Source organism: Notolabrus celidotus, chromosome 14, assembly GCF_009762535.1.
Source record: "Notolabrus celidotus isolate fNotCel1 chromosome 14, fNotCel1.pri, whole genome shotgun sequence".
NCBI lineage: Eukaryota > Metazoa > Chordata > Actinopteri > Labriformes > Labridae > Notolabrus > Notolabrus celidotus.
Genome location: NC_048285.1, coordinates 2,898,657 through 2,917,804, shown reverse-complemented (window position 1 = coordinate 2,917,804; position 19,148 = coordinate 2,898,657). Strand labels below are relative to the sequence as shown.

The 19,148-nt window shown below is 44.0% G+C and overlaps 1 protein-coding gene across 2 annotated transcripts in view; it reads right to left on the bottom strand.

The window, feature by feature from the left end:
• tpst1 (tyrosylprotein sulfotransferase 1) overlaps positions 1-19,148 on the bottom strand; it is a 61,743-nt gene that overhangs the window by 31,723 nt on the left and 10,872 nt on the right. For both annotated transcript variants that reach the window (XM_034700766.1, XM_034700767.1), the window contains exon 2: positions 6,248-7,286. In XM_034700766.1, the coding sequence (XP_034556657.1) occupies positions 6,248-7,104 (857 nt within the window). In that variant the 5' untranslated portion in view covers positions 7,105-7,286. The remainder of the gene's footprint in view (positions 1-6,247; positions 7,287-19,148) is intronic.

Here is a 19,148-nt window from a genome sequence, read left to right as displayed (position 1 = left end):
AAGAATGTGCAATCACACGCTTCATTGGGGGCTGCGCTCTGCAGTTTAAATCCTCTCCTCATCCATGTTGTCTTTCTGGTCCTCTGAAAACCTCTGACCTGTTGACTCCAGGCCTGGCTCCGCTCATCATGACTTTGGTTTGTTGTTGTAGTTAAGTGAAATACGATCTGGTGATAACACAGAGTGTTTTATTCTGAAAATTAACCGGATGTGTTCATTTTCTTTTGGTGAAACCTGACTTCCTGTCCCGCTCCATCTGCTCTGTTGAGATTGATGCGTCGTGCTCCGGCATCCTGCAAGAATAAAAGTCTTGTGTATCTGATCCGGAGGACTCAGACCTGCCGGATCAGAAACACCGCCGGAATACAACGGAGCGGATCCAGTGGAAGTTAACACATTGACTAGAATGGGAACATATCAGATCCCCTTTGATTCGGTCTGGAGCGCAAACGCAACGTCTGCTGGATGGGATACATTTGTATTCAGGTGAGGTGCATTGAGCAGAAAGAAATGCTGTGTTTACTCTCTGTTTACTTTTCCACAGAGATTCAGAGCGTGTTATGTTAATCTACAGCTGATACATGTTGCTGTTTACAGACATGAGTACATGAAGAATAGAGAGGGGGAGGTGAATTACACAGCTGATGAGTGGGGATCATCAGATATTTTGGAGGAGGTGCGCGTCAGCTACGTGCGTTGGCCTCCGCGTAGGAACGGGAGCTACGCGTACCTCTGACGTAGGCTACGCTGTCAATTCGACACAGAATTTTAAATCACCCTTAAGAAGCACAAAAATGACGACAGCAGCAACCAGCAGCAGAGAGAGGGAGACCAGACCTTCATGAAGCCTGATTCCTCTTCAGCTCTGTGGATTATCAGTGAAATATAAGAACTAAACTTCAGACCTGAGAGATCCACAGTTAAGGTGACATATCACGCTTTTTTCATCAATATATATTGGTCTAAGAGGTCCCCAAAACATGTCTTTAAAGTTTATGCTCAAAAAAACACTTTGAAATCAGATTTTGGTCTGCCTGAAAAGCCCTCTTCTTCAGTCCTCCTCAGAACACTCTGTTTTCCCTCTGACCACGCCCCCTCAGGAAGTGGATGTGCCTCGGCTCTCCAACGCGTTGATCTAATGTTTATATGTTGGCTGAATATACACGGCTGCTCAGAGATCACGTTACTTCAACCCTCTGAATCTGATCCAGAATCTGATCCTGCAGAGAGGCGCCTGCAGCAGGACCTTTCTGAAGGATTGGTCACAGATTTAGTGTTTCTTGTTGTTTTATTTATCAGTATGTAGACGTGTGTCTTGGTACACAGCTACGAACATGTAGCTATGTGGCTATGCTAACTAGCGCTAGCACTTATCCATGATAAATAAAAATCATCCACTAGATCTTCAAATCTGCAGACGTGGGGAGTAAAACCGACCTCTGCCAGAAAGGCAGCAGGACCTTTCTGAAGGATTGGTCACAGATTTAGTGTTTCTTGTTGTTTTATTTGTCAGTATGTCGACGTGTGTCTTGGTACACAGCTACAGCTAAAGCTACAGCTAAAGCTACAGCTACAGCTACAGCTACAGCTATGAACATGTAGCTATGTGGCTATGCTAATTAGCTCTAGCACTTATCCATGACAAATAAAAATCATCCACTAGATCTTCAAATCTGCAGACGTGGGGAGTAAAACAGACCTTTGTGTTTATTAAGACAGCCTACAACTAGCATGCCTCCCTCCTAAGCTCCTTGTTAGCACACGTGTGTGCAGGTAATGAAAAACAGAGGAAGGATTCAGTATTATTTTATACAGTCTATGGGCTGAACAAGCTCCGAGCTCTGACTCCGTGACAGACCGGATATTGTTGTGACGTAACAAAAACACGGAAGTCTGAAACGGCTCGTTTCACACACATTTAAAGAAAGGTGGAGAAATCAGAACAGGGGCAGAATGGATTTTTTTCATTCTCGGGGGGTTTGTAGACATGCCAGGGACACATATTTCAGGTAGAGAACCATTAAAAAGTCCATTTTGCATGATATGTCACCTTTAACACTTAAATCCCCCTTTAGGATTCTTCGCGCTGCATTATTACAAACTCTGATGAACCACTTTGAAGTCTGATTGGCTACTGCCCTCATCAGAGGCGGGACTTTTCCAAGTTTTTAAAGTAAACATGAGTAATCTGAAAACCAATGTATGTTTCTAATCCAGTGACGGCACTTTATAAAAGTGATTTCTCAAACTGGAGAAGCTGAGAGCTAAGAACATCCGCCTCAATATTCTGCATGTGGTTATTTCTTCATCCCTTAAATCGTCCTGCAACACTGACGACTTCTGTGGAACAGCCTGGCCTGCAAATGACCCCAAACCCCGACCTCTTCGCTGCTCCCTCATCACTGCAGCCTCTTTGTTTCTTGTCAAAGTCAAAGACATCAAAACTAATGAGAGCAAGAAGAAGGCGAACAGAAGGAAGTCTGCAGCCAATCAGAAACACCAGATGGAGGAGTCAAATCTACGCTCAGTTTTAACGCCAAAGAAGGAGGGATGATTTTATAAAGAAGGGTAGAGAAGCTGAAGGAGGAGGGATGATTTCATAAAGAAGTGTAGAGAAGCCGAAGGAGGGCAATGGATGCAAAGTTTTAATGAAAACCACGAGACTTCTCATGTGTAGACAATAACAGAACGTGGCTCATACGTCTCCGGAGGATATGAGTGTGTGCTACGTGGCAGGAAGAGGGTGGTAGCAGAGGGGGAGTCCGGGAAGAGGAGGGGGGGCGGTAGACAGGAGCAAGGAACGAGGTTGGACCCCTCAGAGTTTCCTTGATAACTCTCAGAGGCCGACTTCCCAAATCCCAGAAAGCAAACATGCCTGACAGCAGCAGCAGCAGCAGCGCCGTTACAAACCCTGCGTACTGTAGATGTAATCTCACGCGCTTCACGTCTCTAATGAGAAGGTTCCTGACGAGGAGCCGAGGCAGGATGTTTGATTTCACAACCAGACGTAATGACGGAAAATCTTGAAGACTTGTGCAAACATGGGAGGGATATGTTTCAAGGCCAAGGGTGTGTGATTATTTTCAAGGCCTGCAGGAACTCAGATTAAGGAGAACGTGATACCTCGGACCTGACACTCTGCTACCTACATGTCATTCCTCTTTGGGTTAACCGCCGGGACACACACTTACTCTCCAGGAAGAGCTCGAGGGAAACACACACATCTTAGATTTCTACAGGGAAAACAAAGAGGGCCCAACTGAAAGCACCTCTGGGCTCAAGTTTTACAAATGTTGGATTCTAAATGACTTACATACTTACTTACTTACTTTAACTCTTCCTGTCCCATTAAAGTTCCTAAACATAGACCTTTCTGGAGTCTCTGAGCTCCCATGTCTCGTAGGTTCCTCTGGATCTCTGCTGCAGTGGATGTGTCAGACTCCAGCTGCTACAACTACTACTATCCGTCTCACCACTATCATCTCTCTCTCTCTTCATCTCCCTCTATCCCTCTCTCCAACACGGTCTCAGCAGATGTGTGTCTAACATGAGTCTGGTCCTGCTGGAGGTTTCTGCCTGTTAAAGGAAGTTTGTCCTTGCCACTGTAACTTGCTAAATGCTGTAAAGTGCTCTGCTCATGGTGGATTAAGATGAGATCAGACTGAGTCCAGTCTGTAAGATGGGACTGGATCTTGAGACGCATGAAATACATCGCTCTTCTTAAAGGCACCAGACTCCATTCATAAAAACAGTCATTTTACCCTGCAGAATAAAGCCATTGCTGCCTAGATGTTTGTTTCTTTGCAGTTTTGCATGTTATCAAATATTGTGCATGATTCAAATTCAACAGTTAAAGCACCAGAGTAAAATAACAACAAACTGAGTCACAGTTTGATTCAGAGGTGGACGAGTGCCTCGTGTTTCCTGCAGAGACAAAAATCCTGTTTTTGTGAATGGAGTCTGGCGGCGTGACGGAGATCTGTGTCGCAGCTGTTTCTGGTTTTAAAAAAGGCATTTAACTCTCAAACAAAAGCTCTTTCTCTCTCTTTAAATCACAATAACACTTAAATGAACAATTTGAGTCTGACAGAGGCATCCCACACTTTCCCTCGAGGTCAGGAAGCGAAGAAAAGGACACTTTCTGCTTCCTCAAACGCTCAATGTTCATGTTACTAAAACAGGAATTCCACTATTTCACTACAGTTCTATATTTGGATATATTAGTGCATGAATGACTCAAAGGTATCAGGTTTAAAAGCACCTGAACGAGCTTTAACATGTGGCATGCATCCCAAATCTAACAACAGCAAATATTTATGTAACCATCATTATGTCAGCAGTGAGCGATGTCATAAATCTGCAGCTGCAGAGGAAGGAACATCTCGTAAAAATGAAACACAGAAACTGCTTTTTATCAGCCTCAGTGTTTTTGTCATCACAGAGAGATAGCAGACGGCTTCCAGAAACTGCTTCCAAACACGTCCCAAACCTCCGAATAAAAGAGGAATCACGATGAGTCACGGCGTGGAACTTTTACAGACGGTGATTCAGTTTGAGCTCACTGGTTGTGACCACGTTAGAGCACTGGAAGTACCTCCACGGCCTCTTGGCTCGGTTTAAACATCAGATCAGGGAACACGAGGTTGTTGACCCCATGTTTCACAAAGCACTGCACCTAATCCTCACACGACAAACAACGAGACGACAATGGAGCTATTTCAGCCGCTTAAAGAGAAAATCTATTCCTGAGGCTTCACGAGGGCCGAGCTGTAATTACTCTGAAATTAGAGAGTTCAGTAAACTAACTACAAGGACGAGTTTCTGTTAGAGCGACGGATCAAAGACGCAGTGACAGCAGCCAGAAGTATTTATCAATCTGACCTGACAGCTAAGAGGACTGCTGATCCAATGATAACCTCACTATGTGGGCTGCGCTGGACCTCTTACAGTTCAGCCTCAAACTTCTACAGTATATGAGCCAACATGAGTCTCATTTCAAACCTCTGAGATGCACGTTTAACAGTTTTACATCGGCACCGACTGTCAGCTGGACAATCAACGTTCCTTTTTAGGCATTTAAAGGCACTGCAGATGGAGGATTTGTGCCAGCGAGGGAGCTAAATTCAACAGCTCAGTTCGCAGCCCCCAGAGGAGCATCTGAGATACACTCATTCAAGAACTAACACTGCTTTATTCAGTGTTAATGCAAGCTAAATTGAACATGTTAGTTCTTTTTAGGGAGGAGGAAACCTGCACAGATCAATTATCTTTGGAAAAAACCCTACAAAAGGACAGACAAACTGAAGGAATCTTAACAACCAGCATGCAGCAGCTCAGCTCGCAGCCTGCAGAGGAGCATCCGAGACATTAATTTAAGAATTTACGCTGCTTTTTTCAGTGTTAATGCAAACTAAATTAATCTGGTTAAGTCTTGAAGGGAGAAGGAGATCTGCTCAGATAAATCATCTTGAAGAAAAGCCCTGCAAACGAAACAAACTGAAGATATCTTAAAAACCAGGTTGCAACAGCTAAACTTGCAGCCCCCGGAGGAGCTTCCTAGCTTAGATAATCAACACTGCCTTATTCAGTGTTAAGGCAAGTTTAATTTATCCTGGTAGTTATTTTAGGAAGTAGGAGACCTGCTCAGATAAATCATCTTGTAGAAAAACCTTGCAAAGGAAACAAAAGTGAAGGAATCTCAAAAAACAGGTTGCAGCAGCTCAGCTCGCAGCCCCCCAAAGGATCATCCGAGTTACACCGTTTTATAAAATAACACTGCTACATCAGTGTTATCACAAGTTCAAGTTATCCTGTTAGTTATTTTAGGAATGTTAAAACCTGCACAGATGATTCCTCTTCCAGATAAACCCTGCAAAGGACAGACAAACTGAAGGAATCCGAATAAACACCATGCAGCAGCTCAGCTCACAGCCTCCAGAGTACGCCACTGATTTTAACTTGAAATACTTTCCCACCACTTAAAGGTCATTTTGAGACTTAGTTTGTAAAGTTTGGGGCCTAACGTGTTGTTTCTCCTGCACGGCTGCAAGTAAGAAAGTCAACTTTTAGGGAGTAGCCCTGCTTAAAAGTTAAACAAAGTTTGATACGATTGCATCAACCAAACCTGAGACACTCATGATTCCCTCTCTCTCTCACAAAGCACGACAACACATCGAGTATTCAGGGCTCAGGGTTCAGATTCAGGAGAGGATACAGGAAGTGATTCGGAGGCGACTGCGTTACTCACTTGGAGAGAGAAACTCCTCCAGCTTTCCCGATGAGCTCCTCGTGGTGGAGGACGGCGTCATTCCAAGGAATGTCCAGGAATTTCAGCAGCGTCCTCATCCATTTCTCAGGATGGAGGACCAACTGTTCATAGTGCACGGGCAGACATTTATCCGCTGCATCCAGGCACTGAGTGTACATGGTCTCTATGGCCCGGTTCCACTTGGTGAGGCAGTCCCGGTAGCTGCCCAGGTCGAATCCTGCGATCGTCACCTTCCGTGAGATCATGGAGTGGACCGAAGCCCGGCCGTCGCGGATCATGAGCACAAACTTGGCACGGGGAAAGATCTTGGCCAGATAGGCGAGCGACTTCAGTGCAAAAGGGTCCTTGTTGCAGAGGAAGTTGGCGGGCTCTCCGTGTTTGACGATAATCTCCAGCAGGAAGGCCTGCATGGCGGCGTCCAGCACCTCATCCGTCACGCCCGCCTCGTCCAGGCGCATCTTCTCCCGGCCCGAGCGGCTCCACATCTGCTTCATGGCGAGGATGCGTGGGATGACGCGGGTCTCCTCTCCACAGCGGACCTCCGGGTGGGCGTCCAGCATGGCCCGCATCAGCGTGGTCCCGCTGCGAGGCACTCCTCCGATAAAGACGAGCGGCATGTCTTTGTTGTAAACAAAAGGCGTGCTGAGGTTTTGGCCGGTCCGTAAGGTGGTCCGCATGCTGCCGCCGAGCGCTGACAGAGGCAGGATACCGCCCGGCTGGCTGCGCTCCTCGATGCGGTGATGGCACTCCATGGCGTGGCGGCCCAGGTAGAAGACCGTGACCGAGCTGATGACCAGACAGGCCACCAGCAGGTTCTGTTTCAGCTTGCCGATCATGATGCGGCGGCCCACAGGCGGGAGAGGACAAAGTCACCACAGGGGCAATTCAGGGGGAGGGGCGGGAAAGAGGAACTGAAGGGTAATTAAGGTTCCCACCCTTTATGGTTGTTTGCTGGGAACCGGGCATGGGTCGAGCTCCCTGGTGCACAGCAGGCGTCGAGTCCCCGACTCCATGAGGCCTGCAGCAGAAACACAGAGGGTAAGGTAAGAGATGGTTACACACAAAGAAACACACAAACTGAAACAACAGATACTTGATCAATTGTTGCTGCTCACGTTTATCTCCTGCAGACTCTGTGATATAAATATCGCCATGAGAGGTATCAACGTTACGTCAGATAGTGAAGAAACCGTGTTGTCACATCTCACACTTCATGTCCCAGTTTTTAAAATAACTCGGCTGAATGTCAGACACCATCAGACTCCTCTGTCATCACCACGCCGGCTTCATACACAGCGAAGAACAAAAATACGATCTCCAGACGAGACGTTTGTCACAAAGAGTGATCACCGCTGTCTCTTCATCTGACAGGCCGTTACATCTCAGGCCAACACCAGCGTACTATTTTAACTCTGCGGAGAGACGTGAATTACCGAGGTGACGCAGAGCTGCTGCTGCTGCTGCTGCACACGCGGTCAGGACAAAGGAGGACTGAGTGTAGTGTCTCTCAGGTGTTTGAAGAGAGAGGTAGGAGGGGAGATTAATGCACAGTGAGACACCTCTGCAGACAAGAAACAGACATTTAACCCATGATACCTTTGGTTTTGCATCTTGCATCACTCTGACATTGCATCTCTGCTCTCTGAGGTGACATTTCGCTCAAAGCTTCTTATTTTAACGAATGTAAGCATGCAAACTCATTGTTTAGAGAGGAGAATTCCAACTTGCACACATCAAGACACAGACAAACTCCCGTCGTGTAATTTCCACACACCACAGCGTTGTGGCTGACAGCTTTTCTGCTGCAGGCTCAGTGTTTGTCGGCTGAGCTGTGAGAGGAGGAGTGAAGGAAGAGAGCGATCCTCAGCAGGTCAGAGCACTCAAAAACCACACATTAAGATCAGAGTAGGTTTGTTATTAGATTCACCTGTTCACGGAAAGCCCTGGAAACTGAAGGAGGCAGTCTGTGAAATACAAGCTTATAACCTTTGACCTTTGACCGCCAGCGTGAGCAACACTGATAGAAACTATCTCAGTTTCAGCAAGAACCAGATACACAACAGTCACATGTCTCACAACGCTGCTCCTGCCTCCTGGAACAAGATAAAGCATCTCCTTAAAATCAATGCACCTTTATCTTTTGGACATTTTAGGTATTTGATCACAAACCTTCAAACCTTTATTCTTCATTGACTCTATTTGGCACATTGTGAATCCAAAGGGAGGGAGTTTATGCCGCTGTAACATCTTGCCTTCAGTATGTCACAGAGGCGTGATAAGGGGACCAAGTGGTCTCATTGTTGTGCCGGAATGAGAGGAAGTAACAAAGGGGATGCGGGATCAGTGTGACCGAGCATCAGGCTGGAAAAGCTACAACTATAGTTGCATTTTGGACATTCGTGTACTCGGACATGGCGTATTGAGCGACTGAAAATGCAGACTTTCAAAAAATAGGTTGCAGAGTGGAATTTTTTAAAAGCTCTTCAACAGAAAAACCTACAAAACTGAAGATGTTGCATGCAGAGTTACATGTAAAGTCGAAGTCTCGTTGGGAGACGTGAATGTTGCAAATTGCACAAAGGGCAGGAGTACTTTGTGACACGAATTTGCGACAAATTCGACGTACTACTCACTGCATTCGCTTATTCGCGAGAGTTAAAAAATGTGAACTCAATGGTGTTAAAACTTTGGTCTGTCTTTTTATTCCAGCTATCAGATGTACCAGCAAGTTAGCACTGCCCCAGTTGTCATCACCAGGCTTGCATCTTTCGGTACTTATGTAAACACGAATAGAGTCAATTATTTGCACGAATTAAGCAAGTAAACACGAAACATTCTGGGGGTTAAATATGCACAAATGAAAAGAGATAAGGATTTTATTCAAGACGACGACATTAGCATAAAGAACAGACTCTGACAGTGATGTTATGCTCACCCTGTCAGGGTTACAATCTGCATGAACAACCTGATCATCATACTTTCTTCTTTACATTAGGGATGGGTACCGAATTCGGTACTTTTATAGGTACCGACCGAATTCCGTCGGTACTACCGAGTACCGACTCACGTAAAATCAAACGGTACCATGTTTCGGTACCTGAACTAGGGATGTACATTTTAAGTATTTTCCGTGATCGATTTAAAAAAAAAAACATTATTATTCTTATGTCAAAAACAATGCCAAATACGTTGTTTCCCCCCTAAATTATATTTTCTACAGCAACAAAATGCAAATAACTGACGGGATTGAATACTGGTAACATGTTTGACACGCAGAATATCAACGATCAGGCTCATTAAAATATTCTACGCGGACATAGTCTTATAAAGTGAAGGCTGAGACTACTAACAGAAAATTACTTCAGACTCACAGTGTCCAGTTTTCTGTCTACTTGTTCTTATTGAGAAAAATAAACATGTGTATTCAATCAGGTGTCAGCCTGGAGCGCAACCGGGTCATAATCAGTCAGGCGGAAGAAAAGCTCAGACGGCTCTGATGTTGCTGCTCTGTAAACGTAGCGTACCTGAATTTCCCCCCAGTCTGTTGCCTTCGTATCCAAAGGTAGAAATGTCCTGTGTAAAGTTGTCAACCTTTGTGTCTGTGTTGTTGTTGGCAGCAGTTTTGTATTGATCCTCTTTTAAAAAGCGCTCATGGAGACCTGACGCACAGCCGCAGCCGCCAGCTGAGCGTCTCCGCTGTGCGCAGCACCTTTAACAGCTGATTCACATCCAAACATGCTTTAAACTTCAAACACCTCCCTGATAGATGAGTGTAATATGAGACCACATGATGTTTGTTCCACGTGACGGAAAATTGATAACAAAAATTCGTGTTTCGAATAATTTCTTAACAATCAATTAATCGATAATCGATTAATTGTGGTCATGCCTAACCTGAATGCATCCCTGTGACTGTGAGGGGGTGGAAGAATAGGTGATTTTCCATACTTTCGCCCTGTAATAAAGTTTGAGACTGATCGGTGGACGTCTCTGCTCTCTACATCTGCGTGGGAGCACACCAACCGGAGCCTGCAGCTGACGGGCGCACTCACTCACCGTGAGGCAGAACTTCATGAGGATTAAGTTTATTTTATACATTCTATGGGTGAGACTCACGCTCTCGCTCCGACTACCTAACCCCGTTTATAACCGTTCCTGTGTGCGTGAATGCCCAACAAGTAAGTTATGTGTCCTGGTATTATAAACAGACGGAGAACTGACTTTTTCCCGTCCGCAGCCGTTCACGTGTGTTCATTGATAAACTCCCGAAAGAGCAATTAGACGCCACGAGCACGTGTCAGCTAATATATCTAATCACCTATATAATCCTGTTTCTGTTCATTTCATGTTAAAGGTGACATATCACACTTTTTCATCAACATATATTGGTCTAAGAGATCCCCAAAACATGTATTTAAAGTTTATGCTCAAAAAAATACTTTGAAATCAGATTTTGGTCTGCCTGAAAAACCCTCCTCTTCAGTCCTCCTCAGAACACTCTGTTTTCTCTCTGACCACGCCCCCTCAGGAAGTGGGTGTGGCCTCGGCTCTCCAGCACGTTGATCTAATGTTTACATGTTGGCTGAATATACACGGCTGCTCAGAGATCACGTTACTTCAACCCTCTGAATCTGATCCAGAATCTGATCCTGACGGAGAGGCGCCTGTAGCAGGACCTTCCTGAGGGATTGGTCACAGATTTAGTGTTTCTTGTTGTTTTATTTATCAGTATGTAGACGTGTGTCTTGGTACACAGCTACAGCTACAACTATGAACATGTAGCTATGTGGCTATGCTAACTAGCACTAGCACTTATCCATGACAAATAAAAATCATCCACTAGATCTTCAAATCTGCAGACGTGGGGAGTAAAACCGACCTCTACCAGAAAGGCAGCGGGACCTTTTCTGAAGGATTGGTCACAGATTCTGTGTTTCTTGTTGTTTTATTTGTCAGTATGTCGACCTGTGTCTTGGTACACAGCTACGACATGTAGCTATGTAGCTATGCTAACTAGCGCTAGCACTTATCCATGATAAATAAAAATCATCCACTAGATCTTCAAATCTGCAGACGTGGGGAGTAAAACCGACCTTTGTGTTTATTAAGACAGCCTACAACTAGCATGCCTCCCTCCTAAGCTCCTTGTTAGCACACATTTGTGCAGGTAATGAAAAACAGAGGAGGGGTTGAGTTGTATTTTATACAGTCTATGGGCTGAACAAGCTCCGAGCTCTGACTCCGTGACAGACCGGATATTGTTGTGACGTAACAAAAACACGGAAGTCTGAAACGGCTCGTTTCAGCACACATTTACAGAAAGGTGTAGAAATTTTAAATTAACATTTATTACTGCATAAAAACACAAAAGTACTGAAAATTGGTACCGTTGAGGTATCAGTACCGTATTGGTTAAAAATGTGAAAGATACCCATCCCTATTCTTTACAAAGCAGCTTTGATAAAACAGTTGGAAAATGTAGCCTCAGAAACAACACAAGAGGAACAGTCTCATGTGATGATGGTTAACAAGCGATCCGAGGGGCTCTGACATCACTCCGTAACAGACTCGAGCCCATACTTCAGGGAAACTGAGACTCTGTGTTTGACAGAGAGGAGTGATGTAAGCCTTCGTCATCTGCTTGGAACTTTTATTATTATCATTTTTATTCCCCTTTCTCAGCAACTTAACAAGCGCTGACTGGCGTTTAATACCCCAAGAGAATAAAAACATCTGAAGCCTCCTCGTGGAGATCTCTCAGTCTTCACATACAGCTATGTTTAGAAATGCTGGCAACGTCCACTGCTGACGACGGCAGAAACCAACAAACTCCATCTGTGCACGGAGCCGACAAAGCCACACACACAACAAGGAGAAGAGGGAGGATGCATCTACAAGTGAGGAAGACGTTTCTGACAGTTTTGATCGTGATGATACAGAAATAGGATTTTATAAACAGAGCAAAGAATCACATCCATCATCTGTTACAGACGTTAGGAGAATTCCTTCTCTGCCCACTAACAGAGCTAATTCAGGCGGCCATAACATAAATCAGAAGACTTATTTTGGTCCTATAAACACAACAGAACTCACCAAGACTTGTTATATTTTTGAATTCATTGAGGATTTTAAAACTAAGAATGAAAATTCAACCTTCATTGAATTTTCTCCGAAACTAGGAAATCCAAATCTGCGTAAAATATGTAGATAGTGAAAAATTGGTTTAATGTTTCAAGACTATTTGACATTGTATGTGCCATGTATTAAATGTTTCTTGGACGGCTTGAGCGTGAAAGGAAATGTGTTGAGAGAACGAGGGGCTGACGTGCACCAAATATCAACACGATTGAGAGTCCTATTTGTGACTAGAGCAACCAGGATTGCAGCCTGTGTACATGGGCGCCTTCTCCAACTGAGCAAAACCAAGCGACAACCTCCTCTCTTCAAATATGAAGCCAATGCTAAGGTGCTATAAACTGCAGTTCCTCCAGCATCCACTAGAGGCTGGCTGCAGAAACACCGGAATCCACATACACACCAATTCAAAGAAGACGATCTTTACAGCAGAAATAAACATGTTTACAGCCTGGTTCAAAAAACTAATGTAGTCTGGATAGCTCATTTCTCTAGTTAATTTATTTATAAGTCATTATTTTTGAAGATACTAAACGTATACGTTTTGCCCAAATAAGGGCGTGGCTGTCTTGATTGACAGGCGGGAACACTGTAGCTGTTTTTATGCCATGAAAAATCATAATGCATGTCAGAAGAACACGGTGAGTTTGCTCCTCTGAGACGGAGAGAAAGAAGATGTGTAATGAGTTAAAGATTTTCACACAGCAGCTCTAACTTTGGACGGTTACACTGAATGTCACTCTGCCCTCTCCTCAGACGTTTGTGCATTACTGACGTGCTTCCATGAAAAGCAAGTTCCTGTTTACAGATTTTGCAGCATTGAGGTTAAAATCCTCCCACACTTTCGTGATTTCACAATGCAAAGGTGTTGCATTGGCCGCTGCAGGTTTCTCATTTGCCTAACTGCAAAAGTCAAAGGATCTTTTGCAAAGATCTTATTATTAGAGCTGGATCAGGCTTGGACCGGCTCTTAGTTTTGCTGCTATAGGCTTAGACTGACACACTGGGATCTTTCCTTCTCTCTCCTCTGTCTGCCTGTCTCTTACTTTAACTCTTCCTGTCCCATTAAAGTTCCTAACCACAGACCTTTCTGGAGTCCTTGAGCTCCCTTGTCCCGTAGGTTCCTCTGGATCTCTGCTGCTGTGGACGTGCCAGACTCCAGCTGCTACAACTACTACTATCCGTCTCACCACTATCATCTCTCTCTCTCTTCATCTCCCTCTATCCCTCTCTCCAACACGGTCTCAGCAGATGTGTGTCTAACATGAGTCTGGTCCTGCTGGAGGTTTCCGCCTGTTAAAGGAAGTTTGTCCTTGCTACTGTAACTTGCTAAATGTGGACTCGATCTTATCCTGTCTTGATGTTGTAGCTCTACATTTTGCAGAAGTAAGAACTGCAAATGTGTGTGTGTGTGTGTGTGTGTGTGTGTTTGTGTGTGTACTCAGCCAGTGATCCTTTATGCAAGCTGCTCCTTGAAAATAAAGACCTGACAGATGATAATAAAGAGGATAATGGATGTTTGTTTTCGTGCTATAAAACAAGGAATGTGCTGGATCTCATAGTTAAGGTGCTCTTGAGGAATAAGTCCTTCCATCCTGTGCTGCATTATTGGATTTCAGCCAGATTAGGACGCACAAGTTCACACCACAGCCCTCCTCTACACCCGTTCTCTGAGCTTGATGCTTTCAAGCAAACATCCTCCACCGTTAACTCTTTGTAACACACGTTTAGGAGCATTTCACAACAAAACACTACAGCTAATTCCTCACATTAGCCTCCCTGTGAGGGGAGCTCATGCAGGACTAATCTGCAGATAAACACTGAGAGCGTTTCCTCCTCAGTGTGACTGAGGAATGCAGAAAATGTGTGAAGAGTGTACGACACTTCTCACGCTCAAGGTGTTTGTTTCTTTCAGCCCTCACACACACACACAGACTCACATCTCTGTGTCTTCAGCTCGGTGATTCAGCATGAAGAGAGAGGGGGGGGGGGTTACAAAGCGTGCAGTGTGCCAACACATTTAGTCTTTTAGAGGAAGTACAAGAGGGGCCTGCTGCTCTCCCAGGCTGCTGAAGCTGCTCTTAAAGGGAAAGCGTGTTTCAGGATTCACTTCTGCAGTCCAGATATTAACAATCTGAGAAGAAGCTGTGTTTGCAGGATGTTCAGGTAGATATCATCAAACAGCAGCAACACGGAATAAATGACCAGATTAGCAGAACAAATATCACTATTAGAGAACAGACAGCATTGAGTTCTGCAGGAAATGAAAGGAAGCAAAGAGACAGATTGAAAGTTGGTGAGAAAGAAAGACGAGAGGTGAGAAAGAAAGAGGTGGAAGGTGAGAAAAAACAAGAGATGACTAATTAGTGTCATCACACGAAAGTCAAGGCTCTTTACATAACAGCGAAGACTGAGGTGTGATTCACATTAAACTGGGATTTAAAAGAAAATTAAACTTTTAATTAATTAACAAATCAGATCTATTCTGAGGGGGGTCAAGTGCTGCAGTGATGACTGAGAAGTGAGGATGAAAAGAAACCTCACGAGAGTTTAAAGGGTACAAATGAGGGACGACTAAAATCGTGGAGATGAAAAATGAACCGCAGTTCCCTTTTCAAACAGCAGATGGCGCCTTTCACTTCAGTTTTTAAGGAGCAAAGATTTCCAAAAGTGTGAGGCTCCACACATGACAACAAATAATGATAGATTCAACATTTTCTCACTTGTTAATATTGGGAAAATTTGCGAAATGTATCACCATCAAACACGACTTTAGTCGGAAACTATCGCTGGAGCATTTTCCGTCCTGCTCTTCTCCTCTTCACTGTGAATGTTGAGTATTTCACAGAGCATGTTGGATAAACACTCTTGTTATTGCAAACTTAAGGCTGATTTATACTTCTGCATCTCCCCAAGCAGCAGGGGCTGACGCGGACATGAGCACCACATACTTGTGCATCACTGTGTCCGTGTCACGCAACAATACTCTGCTGAAACGCTGGGAGCTATGCGGACCTCCGGCGTGGGCTACGCCGTTGATTCAATGCAGAGGTATAAATCAGCCCTAAGGGTTTAATCCAACCCTGCAGCCCCTTTAGCTGCACGTCACTCCCCACTCTCTCTCTCTGATTCCTGCTCGATGCATCGTCCTATCCTCTCTGAATAAAGCCAGAAAATATTACTTTACATTAGGGATGGGTACCGAATTCGGTACTTTTATAGGTACCGACCGAATTCCGTCAGTACTACAAAGTAACGATTCACGTAAAATCAAACAGTACCATGTTTCGGTACCTGAACGCATCCCTGTGACTGTGAGGGAGCGGAAGAGGAGGTGATTTTCCATACTTTCGCCCTGTAATAAAGTCAGAGACTGACCGGGTGGACGTCTCTGTTCTCTGCATGTGTGCGGGAGCGCGCCAAACGGAGCCTGTGGCTGACGGGCGCGCGCACTCACCGCGAGGCAGAACTACAGGAGGATTAAGTTTATTTTCTACAGTCTATGGTTGAGATGGACTCTCTCGCTCCGACTACCTAACCCCGTTTATAACCGTTCCTGTGTGCGTGAATGCCCAACAAGTAAGTTGTGTGTCCTGTTATTGTAAAAAGCGGAAGAACTGACTTTTTCATGTCAGCAGGCGTTCACGTGTGTTCATTGATAAACTCCCGAAAGAGCAATTAGACGCCACGAGCACGTGTCAGCTAATATATCTAATCACCTATATAATCCTGTTTCTGTTCATTTCATGTTAAATTAAATAAATATGTTAAATTCAACAAATTTGAGATTTTTTTTTTTAAATTAATATTTATTACTGCATAAAAACACAAAAGTACCGAAAACTGGTACCGTTGAGTACCGGTACCGATTCCCAGGTATCGGGTATCGGTACTGTATCGGTTCAAATGTGAAAGGTACCCATCCCTACTTTACATGCAGAGTGTTTCCGGCTCTCTGCAGCACGTTGCATTTGTTTGAACTTTTGTATGCATTTTTTAATTAGCATCTTTAAGCAGCAGCATGTTTCTCCTGATGAAGATCCAGCAGGTTGTTGCAGCTCACCTGTTCTGTCGGCCATCATAAATCATGACCACACACCTTACTCTTCTTTGGAGGCGTGTTGGAACAAGTGCAAACACAAAGATGGACACCTGCTATTTAGGATATTTCTAACAAGGTCATGCAGTATACTTTAGGGGGGTGTTGCAATATTTCTAACACGTCTGTCAGAAGAAGATCTGAGATAAAGTCCTCCGACAGTCCGGACTGATAACAAACTGCGGTTGAGATTCTGTGCCGTGTCGAGTTACACCTTGCACCGGCGCTGTAATGTGTTTGTGTTAAATTAATTGCGGCTCCTCTCTCCTGTTACTGACATCGTATCCTCCTGGCAGCAGATTTCTCCCATTGATCTGTTAGGGGAAGCAGAGGCTGCTCTCAGTGGAGCAACGGTGAAACCAAACCACACCGACACTTAATAACGAGGACGAGTGTGAGCGTCCTGCAGCACTGCAGAGAGACTGAGACAGGCTCGCTCTCACCTCTTTATTGTTTGTGATGTCAGATCATTGATGAAATAACATCATTGCATTAAATTTTTCAAACTGTTTCGCTTCCGCTCGATTTAAGTTTGAATAAAAAGCTTCCTTCAAAAGAAACACATCGTTCCTCTTTATCTCACTTCACTGAGCGTCCGACATGCACATGAAAAGATCTCATTAACACTCCTCTGATATTCAAAACAGGCGCTCTGACCAAACAGCCGTCTGCAGACGATCCTGAACTCATCTCCATTTTCCTGTTTATGATGATTCAGAGTTTGATGCCAGCCGTCCTGACAGCAGCAGGACGGAGGAGCCAATGAGACGGCACCATTTTTGTTTTTGTTTGCTCAAACATTGAATCATTAATATCCTGTTCCTCAAACATCGGTCCTTTATGTACACACACTGTGTTTACATGTGTGTAAATTAAGCTGATAAAACACGTCTCAATAATAGTAATTATTATTAATAGGCAAGTTATTTTAGATCTTTTGAAACTAGAGTGAATTTTTATTTCAGCAGCTTCTCACTAAAGCATGTCAACTCAGATCTCTCTCACCTGCAGACGTAATAAATCATCCAGATTAAAGCTTCTGGTGTAATAATTCACATGATAAAGATAAATCCAGCACATGTATTTTTTATATTTAACTCCTCACAGATATTTGTCAGATAAGGATTAAAGACCCTAAAGGTTCACATTGACACGTTCAAACCTGCAGATATCTCATGAACAGGATCCAAGAGACGGAGAGAAGAGTTTAATCTGACTTCAGAAGCTGGAACAAGAAGTGTTTGTGTGTTTGTGATCAGGAAATAACTTAAAGACAATTATTTAATTATTATTTAAAATAGAGATTCATTTATTGTCTGGTTAATCCAAACAGTTGCAGCTTTAGGAATCAGTCTAAGCTCAGTACGTGTCAGCAAAGCCATCGAGTGTGATCCTGATTCTCAGAACAAGACTTTAGTCATCGAGGTACAAACCAGAGTTCAGATTCAGATTAAGATTTGATCTGTTTTTAAAATAGAGCAAGAGAAAAACTGCAGGGAGAGAAGATGATAAACAAAAGAAAGAGAGATGAGAGAAGAAAAATGGAAGAATAGGAGGGGATAAAAAGAGATAAACAAGAGGATGATGAGGAAACATTGAAACAAAGAAGTAAAGGAGACAAGACAGAGAAGAGGACATGAGGGAGGAGAGAGAAGGAGAGGTGGACAAAGAGGACAAGAAAAGAGGAAGAGGACCAGAGAGAAGAATAGGAGGACAAGGACAAAAAGAAAAGAAAAGGAAGACGATGAGGAATAGAACGAAGAAGAGGAGGAGGACAAGAGAAGCAGAAGATGAAGACACAAGAGCAAAAGAGGAAGAGGACGATGAGAGAAGAAAGGGGGAGGACAAGAGGGAAGAAGAGGAGGAAGCAGATAAGAGAGAAAAAAAAGAGGTTGAGGACAAGTGAGATGAAGAACAGGATGATTAGGATAAGAGAGAAGAAAAGGAAGAAGACGAGGACAAGGGAGAAGAAGAGGACGAGGATTACAGAGAGGACGAGGAGGAGGAAGATAAGAGGAGGAGGATGAGGTTGAGAAGGATGACGAGGACAAAAGAGAAGAGAACGACGATGAGGACAAAAATAAAAGAACAGGATGAGCCCAAAGAAGAGGAAGAGTAGGAGGACAAGTAAAAAGAAGAAGAGGAAGACCAGATCAGGAGAAGAAGAAGACAAAGACAAAAGAGGAGGAGGAGAAGGAGGAGTAGGAGGAGAGCTTAGAAGAAGAGGACCAGGACAAAAAAAGAAGAATAGGAAGAACAGGATGAACAGCTACAGGACAAGAACTAAGATAAAGAAGAAGGATTGTAAAAGAAAGAGGAAGAAGAACAAGACGAAGAAGAAAATAATGAATAGATTAAGAAGAAAGCTAAGAAAAACAGAAATTAGTTGAAGAAGAGGAAGAAGAACGGGAGGGTGGATGAGGTAGCAGGTGAAAAGAAGAAGAGGAAGAGGAAAAGGAGGAAGGAGAAGACAACAAGGGAGAAGAAGAAAACAAGGAAAGAAAGACAGAGACCAAGAAGAAGAAGAAGAAGAAGAAGAAGAAGAAGAAGAAGAGGTGATCTTGGTGTCCGTACGTGTGCAAGCCTGCTCTCCTGTCCTCCTCCTGACGGATCGTTCCTCCTTTATTAACTTCCTGATCAGATCTC